Source organism: Oncorhynchus masou, unplaced genomic scaffold, assembly GCF_036934945.1.
Source record: "Oncorhynchus masou masou isolate Uvic2021 unplaced genomic scaffold, UVic_Omas_1.1 unplaced_scaffold_779, whole genome shotgun sequence".
In the NCBI taxonomy this organism is placed as follows: domain Eukaryota; kingdom Metazoa; phylum Chordata; class Actinopteri; order Salmoniformes; family Salmonidae; genus Oncorhynchus; species Oncorhynchus masou.
The window spans coordinates 344,355-359,744 of record NW_027014259.1 but is presented as its reverse complement, the minus strand read 5'-3'; the positions used below and the strand labels follow the sequence as shown (position 1 = coordinate 359,744).

General features: G+C 50.4%; 1 protein-coding gene across 2 annotated transcripts; it reads left to right on the top strand.

Annotated features, from left to right (window-relative positions):
• The first annotated feature begins 271 nt into the window (after window positions 1-271).
• Window positions 272-14,367, top strand: LOC135537438 (tRNA (cytosine(34)-C(5))-methyltransferase, mitochondrial-like). Of its 2 annotated transcripts, none has more exons than XM_064963603.1 (6): window positions 272-527; window positions 725-828; window positions 2,535-2,986; window positions 4,496-4,650; window positions 10,642-10,769; window positions 13,198-14,367. In XM_064963603.1, exons 1-6 carry the CDS (start codon window positions 372-374, stop codon window positions 13,469-13,471), a joined length of 1,269 nt encoding a protein of 422 aa, XP_064819675.1. In that variant the 5' UTR covers window positions 272-371; the 3' UTR covers window positions 13,472-14,367. The 2 variants fall into 2 exon arrangements, with proteins under 2 accessions (XP_064819675.1, XP_064819673.1); XM_064963601.1 differs by having other exon boundaries at window positions 272-578.
• Window positions 14,368-15,390: the final 1,023 nt, after the last annotated feature.

The following is a 15,390-nucleotide window of genomic DNA, read 5'->3' as shown; positions in this document are numbered from 1 at the left end:
AGGCAAAGGGTGGCTACTTTGAAGAATCTCAAATATAATATATATTTTTAATTTCACACCTTTTTTTGGTAACTACAGGATTCCATATGTGTTATTTCATAGTTTTGATGTCTTCACTATTATTCTACAATGAAGAAAATAGTAAAAATAAAGAAAAACCCTTGAATGAGTAGGTGTATACGATTTGTACCCGTATCAATTCCAAAATCTTTGGGTCTCAATTTTGCTTGATGTTAGGGAGGGGAACTGAGTTTAAAATTGCCAAGGAGAAGGGGGTAAATTATAAGAGACGGACATGTCTAAAGAAAAACACAAATGAAATGTCAGCCAACCGTTTGCTTAAATTGATTTAATTCTGATTTATTTATGAAATGTTTAGACGTTTAGTCTCGGGAGAGTTATGTATTCTACGGTGGAGACATTCTCAGTCGTCGAAATGTCTGAGATTACTGTCGTGCAACTCCGTTATCGGTCCCGACCGTGGACAGGACCTGTCGAGAGAGGAGAGAACTGTTCCGACCGAACTGGTACGGTTGGTTCATACGAATACACGTATAGGACCAGCAGACGATACGTTTGTGGGTGATTTGTTTTTGCTATTAACCATGAAAAAATGCACTGTTGGTTATGATCAAATAAATGATTAGATTAGTTATACGTTTAGTTGCACACACTCATCAGCCGTCCTCCTGTTTGAATCTAGACGTGTTCCTCAAACTCACAGGTTTCTTCCCGAGCCGGTAAACAGAAACGGGTGTGTAAAGTCATATTGGACCGTTTTGACCAACAGTACGGTCAGGAACTTGGCCCCCTATGGCCGTCTGCAAGGTATGTACGCGTTCACCTCGTCCTCTTATCCTTTTATACAGTCTATGCAGCATTACGTGCCAATAACTATATTATAAATCGTTGTATTACTCTGAACTTAAATCGGATGGGATCTCTGTTGTAGTCTGTTAACCAAATGGCACCGTATTCCCTATTGGTCCTGGTCTAAAGTTGTGCAGTGCATTCTGGAAGTATTCAGACCACATTGACCCCCCCCCCCCACACACACACATTTTGTTATGTTACAGCCTCATTCTAAAATGTCTCATCAATCTACACACAATACCCCATAATGACAAAACAGGTTTAGACAGTTTTGCAAATGTATAAAAAAACAACAACCTGAAATCACATTTTACGTAAGTATTCAGACCCTTTACTCAGTACTTTGTTGCAGCACCTTAGGCAGCGATTACAGCCTCGAGTCTTCTTGGGTATGATTCTACAAGCTTAGCACACCTGTATTTGGGGAGTTTCTCCCATTCTTCTCTGCAGATTGTCTCAAGCTCTGGCAGGTTGGATGGGGAGAGTCGCTGCACAGTTATTTTCAGGTCTCCAGAGATTTTAGATCAGGTTCAAGTCCGGGATCTGGCTGGGCCACTCAAGGCCATTCAGAGATCTGTCCCGAAACCACTCCTGTGTTGTCTTGGCTGTGTGCTTAGGGTCGTTGTCCTGTTGGAAGGTGAACCTTCGCCCCAGTCTGTGGTCTTGAGCAGGTTTTCATCAAGGATATCTCTCTGTACTCTGGTCATCTTTCCCTCGATCCTGACTAGTCTCCTAGTCCCTGCCGCTGAAAACCATCCCCTCAGCATGATGCTGCCACCCCCATGCTTCATCGTAGGGATGGTTCCAGGTTTCCTCCAGACATGATACTGCCACCACCATGCTTCACCGTAGGGATGGTTCCAGGTTTCCTCCAGACATGATGATGCCACCACCATGCTTCATCGTAGGGATGGTTCCAGGTTTCCTCCAGACATGATGCTGCCACCACCATGCTTCATCGTAGGGATGGTTCCAGGTTTCCTCCAGACATGATGCTGCCACCACCATGCTTCACCGTAGGGATGGTTCCAGGTTTCCTCCAGACATGATGCTGCCACCACCATGCTTCATTGTAGGGATGGTTCCAGGTTTCCTCCCGAGGTGACGCTTGGCATTCAGGCCAAAGAGATCAATCTTGATTTCATCAAACCAGGGAATCTTGTTTGAGAGTTGTTTCGGTGCCTTTTGGAAAACTCCAAGCAGGCTGCCATGTGCCTTTTACTGAGGAGTGGCTTCCGTCTGGCCACTCTACAATAAAGGCCTGATTGGTGGAGTGCTGCAGAGATGGTTGTCCTTCTGGAAAGATCTCCCATCTCCACAGAGGATCTCTGGAGCTCTGTTAGAGTGACCATCGAGTTGTTGAACCCTGCGTGCTGGCAGTATGGAGTGATGCTCAACCTCTTCTCCTCTCCTCCGGTCTCCTACAGGGCTGTGTTGTTGAACCCTGCGTGCTGGCAGTATGGAGTGATGCTCAACCTCTTCTCCTCTCCTCCGGTCTCCTACAGGGCTATGTTGTTGAACCCTGCGTGCTGGCAGTATGGAGTGATGCTCAACCTCTTCTCCTCTCCTCCGGTCTCCTACAGGGCTGTGTTGTTGAACCCTGTGTGCTGGCAGTATAGAGTGATGCTCAACCTCTTCTCCTCTCCTCCTGTCTCCTACAGGGCTGTGTTGTTGAACCCTGTGTGCTGGCAGTATGGAGTGATGCTCAACCGTTTTGCTGCGGTGTCAGAGGTCAAACAACGCCTCCAAGGGCAAGGCTTCGTCAGCCTACTGCCCCATACGGACCTGCCTCTTAACTCCTCTCTCTCCCAGCCTCACCCTACCTCTCCCACCCAGCCTAGCTCCATCCCTCACCCTACCTCTCCCACCCAGCCTAGCTCCATCCCTCACCCCGGTCCTCCTCCTCCCTCCCTGCAGTGTTTCATCCACCCCTCCCCAGTGCGTTACCCCTCTCCTCCTCACCGCCAGGGCCAGTTGAAACCCTACTACCTGATGAACGCTGCCTCCCTGCTGCCTGTCTTAGCCCTGGGGGTAGAGGAGGGGGACAGGGTCCTGGATCTCTGCTCGGCTCCTGGAGGGAAGGCCTTGGCTATACTACAGACTGCTGACCCAGGTCAGGAGCATTGCACTGTTAGGGGTTAGGGTGTAGGGGCTAAGGGGTTAGGGTGTAGGGAGTAGAGGCTAAGGGTGTAGGGGCTAAGGGGTTAGGGTGTAGGGAGTAGAGGCTAAGGGTGTAGGGGCTAAGCATGTAAGGCCTAAGGGGTTAGAGTGTAGGGGATAAGAGGTTAGAGTGTAGGGGATAATGGTATAGGGGCTAAGGGGTTAGGGGCTAAGGGTGTAGGGGCTAAGCGTGTAGGGGTTCGGGTGTATGGCCTAAGGGGTTAGAGTGTAGGGGATAAGAGGTTAGAGTGTAGGGGTTAGGGTGCAGGGGCTGAGGGTTTAGGATGTAGAGGCTAAGGGGTTAGTGGGTAAGGGGCTAAGGGTGTAGGGGCTAAGTGGGTAAGGGGCTAAGGGGTTAGGGTGTGTAGGGGTTAGTGGGTAAGGGGCTAACCCCTTAAGGGTAGGACTGCTAACCCAGGTCCTGTTAAACTCATTAATGGGGTGTCCCCCCCCCCCTGACTGCTAACCCAGGTCCTGTTAAACTCATGAATGGGGTCCCCCCCCCCTGACTGCTAACCCAGGTCCTGTTAAACTCATTAATGGGGTCCCCCCCCCCCTGACTGCTAACCCAGGTCCTGTTAAACTCATTAATGGGGTCCCCCTGACTGCTAACCCAGGTCCTGTTAAACTCATTAATGGGGTCCCCCCCCCCCTGACTGCTAACCCAGGTCCTGTTAAACTCATTAATGGGGTGCCCCCCCCTGACTGCTAACCCAGGTCCTGTTAAACTCATTAATGGGGTGTGTCCCCCCCCTGACTGCTAACCCAGGTCCTGTTAAACTCATTAATGGGGTGCCCCCCCCCCCTGACTGCTAACCCAGGTCCTGTTAAACTCATTAATGGGGTGTCCCCCCCCCCCTGACTGCTAACCCAGGTCCTGTTAAACTCATTAATGGGGTGTCCCCCCCTGACTGCTAACCCAGGTCCTGTTAAACTCATTAATGGGGTGTCCCCCTGACTGCTAACCCAGGTCCTGTTAAACTCATTAATGGGGTGTCCCCCCTGACTGCTAACCCAGGTCCTGTTAAACTCATTAATGGGGTGTCCCCCCTGACTGCTAACCCAGGTCCTGTTAAACTCATTAATGGGGTCCCCCCCCCTGACTGCTAACCCAGGTCCTGTTAAACTCATTAATGGGGTGTCCCCCCCTGACTGCTAACCCTAGGTCCTGTTAAACTCATTAATGGGGTGTCCCCCCCCTGACTGCTAACCCAGGTCCTGTTAAACTCATTAATGGGGTGTCCCCCCTGACTGCTAACCCAGGTCCTGTTAAACTCATTAATGGGGTGCCCCCCCCCCTGACTGCTAACCCAGGTCCTGTTAAACTCATTAATGGGGTGTCCCCCCCCCTGACTGCTAACCCAGGTCCTGTTAAACTCATTAATGGGGTGTCCCCCCCCCTGACTGGTGAACACCGTTATATTGATAACTTGAGTCAGTCTTATCTGTCGTTGTGTTCCAGCTCGGTTGTGTTGTAATGAAATGGACCCACACCGACGTGATTGGCTGGCCAAAACCCTGGAATCCTTCATCCCCCAATGGCTGAGCAGCACTGTCACCGTGTCCAATCAGGATGGACGGATCTTTGGGCAGAGTGAAGCCGGAATGTATGACAAGGTGAGGGAAGAAAACGGACATGATTTTTTTTTTGTCATCCTGCGTTCAAGACACAAGGGCTCCCTCTGTGTGTCGTGCATCCTATCTCCTTACCTGCTTCCTTCCCATCCGTATCTATAGGAGACACTCCCTCTCAGTGTGTCGTACATCCTATCTCCTTACCTGCTTCCTTCCCATCCGTATCTATAGGAGACACTCCCTCTCAGTGTGTCGTACATCCTATCTCCTTACCTGCTTCCTTCCCATCCGTTTCTATAGGAGACCCTCCCTCTCAGTGTGTCGTGCATCCTATCTCCTTACCTGCTTCCTTCCCATCCGTATCTATAGGAGACACTCCCTCTCAGTGTGTCGTACATCCTATCTCCTTACCTGCTTCCTTCCCATCTGTATCTATAGGAGACGCTCCCTCTCAGTGTGTCGTGCATCCTATCTCCTTACCTGCTTCCTTCCCATCCGTATCTATAGGAGACCCTCCCTCTCAGTGTGTCGTGCATCCTATCTCCTTACCTGCTTCCTTCCCATCTGTTTCTATAGGAGACCCTCCCTCTCAGTGTGTCGTGCATCCTATCTCCTTACCTGCTTCCTTCCCATCCGTATCTATAGGAGACACTCCCTCTCAGTGTGTCGTGCATCCTATCTCCTTACCTGCTTCCTTCCCATCCGTTTCTATAGGAGACACTCCCTCTCAGTGTGTCGTGCATCCTATCTCCTTACCTGCTTCCTTCCCATCCGTATCTATAGGAGACACTCCCTCTCAGTGTGTCGTGCATCCTATCTCCTTACCTGCTTCCTTCCCATCCGTTTCTATAGGAGACGCTCCCTCTCAGTGTGTCGTGCATCCTATCTCCTTACCTGCTTCCTTCCCATCTGTATCTAAAGGAGACGCTCCCTCTCAGTGTGTCGTGCATCCTATCTCCTTACCTGCTTCCTTCCCATCTGTATCTAAAGGAGACACTCCCTCTCAGTGTGTCGTGCATCCTATCTCCTTACCTGCTTCCTTCCCATCCGTATCTATAGGAGACACTCCCTCTCAGTGTGTCGTGCATCCTATCTCCTTACCTGCTTCCTTCCCATCCGTTTCTATAGGAGACGCTCCCTCTGTGTGTCGTGCATCCTATCTCCTTACCTGCTTCCTTCCCATCCGTATCTATAGGAGACACTCCCTCTCAGTGTGTCGTGCATCCTATCTCCTTACCTGCTTCCTTCCCATCCGTTTCTATAGGAGACGCTCCCTCTCAGTGTGTCGTGCATCCTACCTCCTTACCTGCTTCCTTCCCATCTGTATCTATAGGAGACGCTCCCTCTCAGTGTGTCGTGCATCCTATCTCCTTACCTGCTTCCTTCCCATCCGTATCTAAAGGAGACCCTCCCTTCAGACTGGTTTCTCCAAGTGGTTTTAAGAAGGGGCGAGGAGACAGGCTGCAAGGAGTCGTGGACTGAGGAAGAGACATTAATTAATTTCTCTGAAGTGAGCGTCTCCGACCTGCAGATCCAGCAGGGGGCGCTGTTGTTCCTCTGAGCGGTCATCAAATCGTCTCCCGTTTATTTGGTCACATACGCGCGTGTTGAGCAGGTGTTGTTGCAGCGAAATGCCTGGAAACAACATAACAGCCCAGATCAGTTGAAAGACACTGCAGCTTTTCTGAACGTTTTCTGTTGAAGGACAATATGCCAGTATGAATACAGTAATGGACTCACACATAACGGGAACCATTTATCTTTGTTTAGATTTCTTTATTTGCAAAATAATATAGAATATATTTTTTTTTAGACAAGTTAAAAACTCCATGGTGGTCGAAGGCACTGCATCTCCGTGCTAGAGGCGTCACTACAGACCCTGGTTCAATCCCGGGCTGTATCACAACTCGGCTGGGATCTGGAACCCCATAGGGCGTCTCACAATTGGCCCAGCGTCGTCCGTGTTTGGGGGGGGGGGGGGGTCTGTTATCTACTTCCTCAGAGTCACATGATCTCCTGGATACGGGTTGACAGGGAGGTCTGTTATCTACTTCCTCAGAGTCACATGATCTCCTGGATACGGGTTGACAGGGAGGTCTGTTATCTACTTCCTCAGAGTCACATGATCTCCTGGATACGGGTTGACAGGGAGGTCTGTTATCTACTTCCTCAGAGTCACATGATCTCCTAGATACGGGTTGACAGGGAGGTCTGTTATCTACTTCCTCAGAGTCACATGATCTCCTAGATACGGGTTGACAGGGAGGTCTGTTATCTACTTCCTCAGAGTCACATGATCTCCTGGATACGGGTTGACAGGGAGGTCTGTTATCTACTTCCTCAGAGTCACATGATCCCCTGGATACGGGTTGACAGGGAGGTCTGTTATCTACTTCCTCAGAGTCACATGATCTCCTGGATACGGGTTGACAGGGAGGTCTGTTATCTACTTCCTCAGAGTCACATGATCTCCTGGATACGGGTTGACAGGGAGGTCTGTTATCTACTTCCTCAGAGTCACATGATCTCCTGGATACGGGTTGACAGGGAGGTCTGTTATCTACTTCCTCAGAGTCACATGATCCCCTGGGGCGGCAGGGTAGAGTGGGTTAGAGCATTGGACTAGTAACCGAAAGGTTGCAAGTTCAAACCCCCGAGCTGACAAGGTACAAATCTGTCGTTCTGCCCCTGAACAGGCAGTTAACCCACTGTTCCCAGGCCGTCATTGAAAATAAGAATTTGTTCTTAACTGACTTGCCTAGTAAAATAAAGGTTAAAATTTAAAAAAAAAAATACCATGTTTGTCTCTGTGTACGGCTATAGTCCTCGTTCTGCTCTGTATGCTGTTTTGGGTTTTCAAAGTGTTGTTGCTGCTGCTGCTGTTGTTGTTGTTGTTGCAGAATTCTGTTTTTTTTGTGGTTTTTGTCCCATTTTGGTTAGTGAGTGGACTCCAGATTTCACAACCATAGAGGGAAAATCATTTTTGTCAGATCCTAATTGGGAGGTTGAGTTTTCAAGTCTAGGTCTAGGAACAGTGGGTTAACTGGTCTAGGAACAGTGGGTTAACTGGTCTAGGAACAGTGGGCTAACTGGTCTAGGAACAGTGGGTTAACTGGTCTAGGAACAGTGGGTTAGCTGGTCTAGGAACAGTGGGTTAGCTGGTTTAGGAACAGTGGGTTAGCTGGTCTAGGAACAGTGGGTTAGCTGGTTTAGGAACAGTGGGTTAACTGGTCGAGGAACAGTGGGTTAACTGGTCGAGGAACAGTGGGTTAACTGGTCTAGGAACAGTGTGTTAACTGGTCTAGGAACAGTGGGTTAACTGGTTTAGGAACAGTGGGTTAACTGGTCTAGGAACAGTGGGTTAACTGGTCTAGGAACAGTGGGTTAACTGGTCTAGGAACAGTGGGTTAACTGGTCTAGGAACAGTGGGTTAACTGGTCTAGGAACAGTGGGTTAACTGTTCTAGGAACAGTGGGTTCTGCAGTGTTGATGTTTATGCCGAGGTAGGTATAATTATTTGTGTGCTCTGTTTCCCTCCCCTCTCTTCACTCCCCCTGCCTCTCTTCCTCTCTCCCCCTGCCTCTCTCCCCCTGCCTCTCTTCCTCTCTCCCCCCTGCCTCTCTTCCTCTCTCCCCCCTGCCTCTCTTCCTCTCTCCCCCCTGCCTCCCTTCCTCTCTCCCCCCTTCCTCTCTCCCCTGCCTCTCTTCCTCTCTCCCCCTGCCTCTCTTCCTCTCTCCCTCTTCCTCTCTCCCCCTGCCTCTCTTCCTCTCTCCCCCTACCTCTCTTCCTCTCTCCCCCTGCCTCTCTTCCTCTCTCCCCCTGCCTCTCTTCCTCTCTCCCCCCTGCCTCTCTTCCTCTCTCCCTCTTCCTCTCTCCCCCTGCCTCTCTTCCTCTCTCCCTCTTCCTCTCTCCCCCCTGCCTCTCTTCCTCACTCCCCCTTCCTCTCTTCCTCTCTCCCTCTTCCTCTCTCCCCCCTGCCTCTCTTCCTCTCTCCCCCTTCCTCTCTTCCTCTCTCCCTCTTCCTCTCTCCCCCCTGCCTCTCTTCCTCACTACCCCCTTCCTCTCTCCGCCCTGCCTCTCTCTTATCTCCTCTCCCACAGAGGGCTATAGGATTAGCTCTTGTTCTCCTCTGTGACACTCATTAGTGCCGTCTCACTGACTGTAGAGGCCCTGTGGAGGAGAGGAGCCCACGCCTCGACCCGCCGGAGGGAAACCCATCCTATCTCATCCCCCCTCAGCAGCTAGCATCACACGTCACTTAGCATCACACAGAGACTCTACATTACAGTCATCCTCTCTCTGCTCTGTTCTCTCTCTTTTCTCTCTGTTGCTCTGTTCTGTTCTCTCCCCTCTGTTCTCTCTTCTCTCTCTGTTGCTCTGTTCTGTTCTCCTCTCTTTTCTCCTCTGTTCTCTGTTCTCTTCTCTCTCTGTTGCTCTGTTCTGTTCTCTCTCCTCTGTTCTCTCCCCTCTGTTCTCTCCCCTCTGTTCTCTCCCCTCTGTTCTCTCCCCTCTGTTTTCTCCCCTCTGTTCTCTCCTCTCTCCTCTTTTATCTCCTCTCTTCTCTCTCCTCTGTTCTCTCTCCTCTGTTCTCTCTCCTCTGTTCTCTCTCCTCTGTTCTCTCCTCTCTGTTCTCTCCTCTGTTCTCTCCTCTGTTCTCTCCTCTCCGTTCTCTCCTCTCCGTTCTCTCCCCTCTTTTCTCTCCCCTCTGTTCTCTCCCCTCTGTTCTCTCCCCTCTCTTCTCTCCCCTCTCTTCTCTCCCCTCTCTTCTCTCTCCTCTGTTCTCTCCTCTGTTCTCTCCTCTCCGTTCTCTCCTCTCCGTTCTCTCCCCTCTTTTCTCTCCCCTCTTTTCTCTCCCCTCTGTTCTCTCCCCTCTGTTCTCTCCCCTCTGTTCTCTCCCCTCTGTTCTCTCCCCTCTGTTCTCTCCCCTCTGTTCTCTCCCCTCTGTTCTCTCCCCTCAGTTCTCTCTTTACTCTGTTCTCTCCTCGCTGTTCTCTCCTCTCTCTCTCCTCTGTTCTCTCCTCTCTGTTCTCTCCTCTCTCTCTCTCTCCTCTGTTCTCTCCTCTCTGTTCTCTCTCCTCTGTTCTCTCCTCTCTCTTTTCTCCCCTCTCTTTTCTCCCCTCTCTTTTCTCCCCTCTGTACTCTCCTCTCTGTTCTCTCCTCTCTGTTCTCTCTCCTCTGCTCCCTCCTCTCTGTTCTCTCCTCTTTCTCCTCTTGAAACAGAAGGCAGTTGATGGATTTAGGGGCTAGAGACCATGAGGCTGGGGATCTTTCCTGTGTTTTGTCATTAGTGTTCTTCATTGAATTACAATACTAGTCATTTGAATAGTGCTCTCACCATGTATCTCTGTCTGTCCCCCCCCCCCCCACGACTTATGCCTCCCTGCTGCTGGTTTCATTTACTATCTCTAGATTTAGTGGTTTTGTTGACCCCCCCCACCTATTAATTCTCTAATTGTCTTTCTCTCTCCCCCCTCCTCCCTCTTCTCTCTCCCCCTCCCTTCCTCTCCCTCCCTCCCTCCCTCCCTCCCTCCCTCCCTCCCTCTTCGCCCTCCCTCCTCCTTTCTTTTCCCCCTCCCCCGCCTCCCTCTTCCCCCTCCCCCTCCTCCCTCTTCCCCCTCCCCCTCCTCCCTCTTCCCCCTCCTCCCTCTTCCCCCTCCTCCTCCTCCCTCTTCCCCCTCCTCCCTCTTCCTCCTCCCTCTTCCTCCACCCTCTTCTCCCTCCCTCTTCCTCCTCCCTCTTTCTCCCTCCCTCCTCCCTCTTCTCCCTCCCTCTTCCCCCTCCCTCCCTTTTCCCCCTCCCTCCCTCCCTCCCTCCCTCCCTCCCTCCCTCCCTCCCTCCCTCCCCTCCTCCCTCTTCTCCCTCCCTCCTACATCTTCTCCCTCCCTCCCTCCCTCCCTCCCTCCTCCCTCTTCTCCCTCCCTCTTCCCCCCCTTCCTCTTCCCTTTTCCCCCTCCCTCCTCCCTCTTCTCCTCTCCCTCCCTCCCTCCCTCCCTCCCTCCCTCCCTCCCTCCTCCCCTTCCCCCTCCCTCCCAGGTTCTGCTGGATGCTCCATGTTCTAATGATCGTAGCTGGCTGTTCTCTGGACCAGGAGGGGAGCAGCATGGAGCTGTGAGGCTGAGGGAGAGGGCCAGGCTGCCAACACTACAGACACAACTGCTCAGGTATGAATTCATGCTTTAATTATGAAATCAGCTTGGCAATATACAGACATACCTGGCCCAAAAATAGACATACCTGGCCCAAAAATAGACGTACCTGGCCCAAAAATAGACATACCTGGTCTACATCCAGACACACCTGGCCTACATACAGACACACCTGGCCCACATACAGACATACCTGGTCTACATCCAGACATACCTGGCCTACATACAGACATACCTGGCCTACATACAGACATACCTGGTCTACATCCAGACATACCTGGCCTACATACAGACATACCTGGTCTACATCCAGACACACCTGGCCCACATACAGACATACCTGGTCTACATCCAGACACACTTGGTCTACATCCAGACATACCTGGTCTACATACAGACATACCTGGTCTACATCCAGACACACCTGGTCTACATACAGACACACCTGGTCTACATCCAGACACACCTGGCCCACATACAGACATACTTGGTCTACATCCAGACACACTTGGTCTACATCCAGACACACTTGGTCTACATCCAGACATACCTGGTCTACATCCAGACACACTTGGTCTACATCCAGACACACCTGGCCCACATCCAGACATACCTGGCCCACATCCAGACATACCTGGCCCACATCCAGACATACCTGGCCCACATCCAGACATACCTGGTCTACATCCAGACACACCTGGTCTACATACAGACACACCTGGTCTACATACAGACATACCTGGCCCACATCCAGACATACCTGGCCCACATCCAGACATACCTGGTCTACATACAGACATACCTGGTCTACATCCAGACACAGCTGGCCTACATCCAGACATACCTGGCCCACATACAGACAAACCTGGCCCACATACAGACAAACCTGGCCTACATACAGACATACCTGGTCTACATCCAGACATACCTGGTCTACATCCAGACATACCTGGTCTACATCCAGACATACCTGGTCTACATCCAGACATACCTGGCCTACATACAGACATACCTGGTCTACATCCAGACATACCTGGTCTACATACAGACACACCTGGTCTACATACAGACACACCTGGTCTACATACAGACACACCTGGTCTACATACAGACACACCTGGTCTACATCCAGACATACCTGGTCCACATCCAGACACACCTGGTCTACATCCAGACACACCTGGTCTACATCCAGACACACCTGGTCTACATCCAGACACACCCGGTCTACATACAGACACACCCGGTCTACATACAGACACACCTGGTCTACATCCAGACATACCTGGTCTACATACAGACACACCTGGTCTACATCCAGACATACCTGGTCTACATACAGACACACCTGGTCTACATACAGACACACCTGGTCTACATACAGACACACCTGGTCTACATACAGACATACCTGGTCTACATACAGACACACCTGGTCTACATACAGACACACCTGGTCTACATACAGACACACCTGGTCTACATACAGACACACCTGGTCTACATACAGACACACCTGGTCTACATACAGACACACCTGGTCTACATACAGACACACTGGGGGTGTAAAAACAGGCCTTGGCCAGGCCTATGTTGACCTTTAACCTGAAAAAGCAATCCACAGCCCTCTCCTCCAGCTGCTACTGATCTGTCTCATCACATCCAGTCTCATCACATCCAGTCTCATCACATCCAGTCTCATCACATCCAGTCTCATCACATCCTGTCTCATCACATCCTGTCTCATCACATCCTGCCTCATCACATCCAGTCTCATCACATCCTGTCTCATCACATCCAGTCTCATCACATCCTGTCTCATCACATCCTGCCTCATCACATCCTGTCTCATCACATCCTGCCTCATCACATCCTGTCTCATCACATCCTGTCTCATCACATCCAGTCTCATCACATCCAGTCTCATCACATCCAGTCTCATCACATCCTGTCTCATCACATCCTGTCTCATCACATCCTGTCTCATCACATCCAGTCTCATCACATCCTGTCTCATCACATCCTGTCTCATCACATCCTGTCTCATCACATCCTGTCTCATCACATCCAGTCTCATCACATCCAGTCTCATCACATCCAGTCTCATCACATCCTGTCTCATCACATCCTGTCTCATCACATCCTGTCTCATCACATCCTGTCTCATCACATCCAGTCTCATCACATCCTGTCTCATCACATCCTGTCTCATCACATCCTGTCTCATCACATCCTGTCTCATCACATCCAGTCTCATCACATCCTGTCTCATCACATCCTGTCTCATCACATCCAGTCTCATCACATCCTGTCTCATCACATCCTGTCTCATCACATCCTGTCTCATCACATCCTGTCTCATCACATCCTGTCTCATCACATCCTGTCTCATCACATCCTGTCTCATCACATCCTGTCTCATCACATCCTGTATGTTCCCCAGGTCTGCGCTGGCTGCGTTGCGTCCGGGGGGCGTGGCCGTCTACTCCACCTGCACGATGTCCCGTTCTGAGAACCAGGAAGTGGTGGAGGCGGTCCTAAACACCTGTCCAGGGGTGGAGCTTCAAGACCTGGAGGAGGAGCTAGCCCTTCCACTCCAGGAACACTTCACCTTCACCCCGTTAGGCCACACCCCCTCGTTAGGCCTCCTTGTGGTTCCACAGCAGGGTCAGACCTGGGGGCCCATGTTCCTGTCGCGCATCAAGAGGATTCGCTGATTGGTTGATTGACTCGCTGACTTCCTGTCACGTATATCAAGAGGATTCACTGATTGGTTGATTGACTCGCTGACTTCCTGTCACGTATATCAAGAGGACTCGCTGATTGGTTGATTGACTCGCTGACTTCCTGTCACGTATATCAAGAGGATTCACTGATTGGTTGATTGACTCGCTGACTTCCTGTCACGTATATCAAGAGGACTCGCTGATTGGTTGATTGACTCGCTGACTTCCTGTCACGTATATCAAGAGGATTCACTGATTGGTTGTTTGACTCGCTGACTTCCTGTCACGTATATCAAGAGGATTCACTGATTGGTTGATTGACTCGCTGACTTCCTGTCACGTATATCAAGAGGATTCACTGATTGGTTGATTGACTCGCTGACTGAGCATGTCAGACGCTGAGGCTGGTCTTCGATGGATTCCACAATGCAACATGTTTCCATGTGACGGCTACTGCTAACGAGCTACCTCTCTATGGCTGTGTTCCAAATGCCACTCTATATATAGCACACACAAGTAGTGCACTATATAGGGAATAGGGTGCTATTTAGGAAGCACACTTTGTTTCACACGCTCTTTGCCCATGTTTCTATCTGGCATCAAGAAGACCCACTGAACTCTTCAATAAAGGTTAAATAAAGAATAAATCCCAATGACCTCTGACCCACAACAGTTTTTGATACAAAGAAGCAGTGGTCGGCTGCTGATTGGCTGAATACCCGAGGTGCATTATGGTTTGAATTGTCAACAAAGCAGCATGACAGAAATATGAGGCCAAGTTTTCAAACTACCTGTAGTTTCTTTGAGAATATATATATATACACACATATATACACAATACTTATTTTCCACCATAATTTGCAAATAAATTCATTAAAAATCCTACAATGTGATTTTCTGGATTGTTTTTCTCATTTTGTCTGTCATAGTTGAAGTGTACCTATTATGAAAATTACAGGCCTCTCTCATCTTTTTAATTGGGAGAACTTGCACAATTGGTGGCTGACTAAATACTTTTTTGCCCCACTGTAGCTGTTTCACCTGTCAGCTGGAGTGATGTTCTATCTGTGGTATTTGAGATGTGTGGGGAGACTGTTATAGACTGGTAGACCCCAACCTGTTATAGCCTGGTATACCCCAACCTGCTATAGCCTGGTAGACCCCAACCTGCTATAGCCTGGTAGACCCCAACCTGCTATAGTTGGTTTGGTATGTGAGCTGTGTGGAGAGGCTGTTATAGCCTGGTAGACCCCAACCTGTTATAGCCTGGTAGACCCCAACCTGCTATAGCCTGGTAGACCCCAACCTGCTATAGCCTGGTAGACCCCAACCTGCTATAGCCTGGTAGACCCCAACCTGCTATAGCCTGGTAGACCCCAACCTGCTATAGCCTGGTATACCCCAACCTGCTATAGCCTGGTAGACCCCAACCTGCTATAGCCTGGTATACCCCAACCTGCTATAGCCTGGTAGACCCCAACCTGCTATAGCCTGGTAGACCCCAACCTGCTATAGCCTGGTAGACCCCAACCTGCTATAGCCTGGTAGACCCCAACCTGCTATAGCCTGGTATACCCCAACCTGCTATAGCCTGGTAGACCCCAACCTGATATAGCCTGGTAGACCCCAACCTGCTATAGCCTGGTATACCCCAACCTGCTATAGCCTGGTAGACCCCAACCTGCTATAGCCTGGTAGACCCCAACCTGCTATAGCCTGGTAGACCCCAACCTGTTATAGCCTGGTATACCCCAACCTGCTATAGCCTGGTATACCCCAACCTGCTATAGCCTGGTATACCCCAACCTGTTATAGCCTGGTAGACCCCAACCTGCTATAGCCTGGTAGACCCCAACCTGCTATAGCCTGGTAGACCCCAACCTGTTATAGCCTGGTATACCCCAACCTGC

Excerpts from the sequence above, each read along its gene's own strand:
- LOC135537438 (XM_064963601.1), top strand. The coding sequence starts at position 372 with ATGTTTAGACGTTTAGTCTCGGGAGAGTTATGTATTCTACGGTGGAGA. Across the intron at positions 829-2,534 it reads CCCCTATGGCCGTCTGCAAG|GGCTGTGTTGTTGAACCCTG; the intron begins GTATGTACGCGT and ends TGTCTCCTACAG. Across the intron at positions 10,770-13,197 it reads CTACAGACACAACTGCTCAG|GTCTGCGCTGGCTGCGTTGC; the intron begins GTATGAATTCAT and ends TATGTTCCCCAG.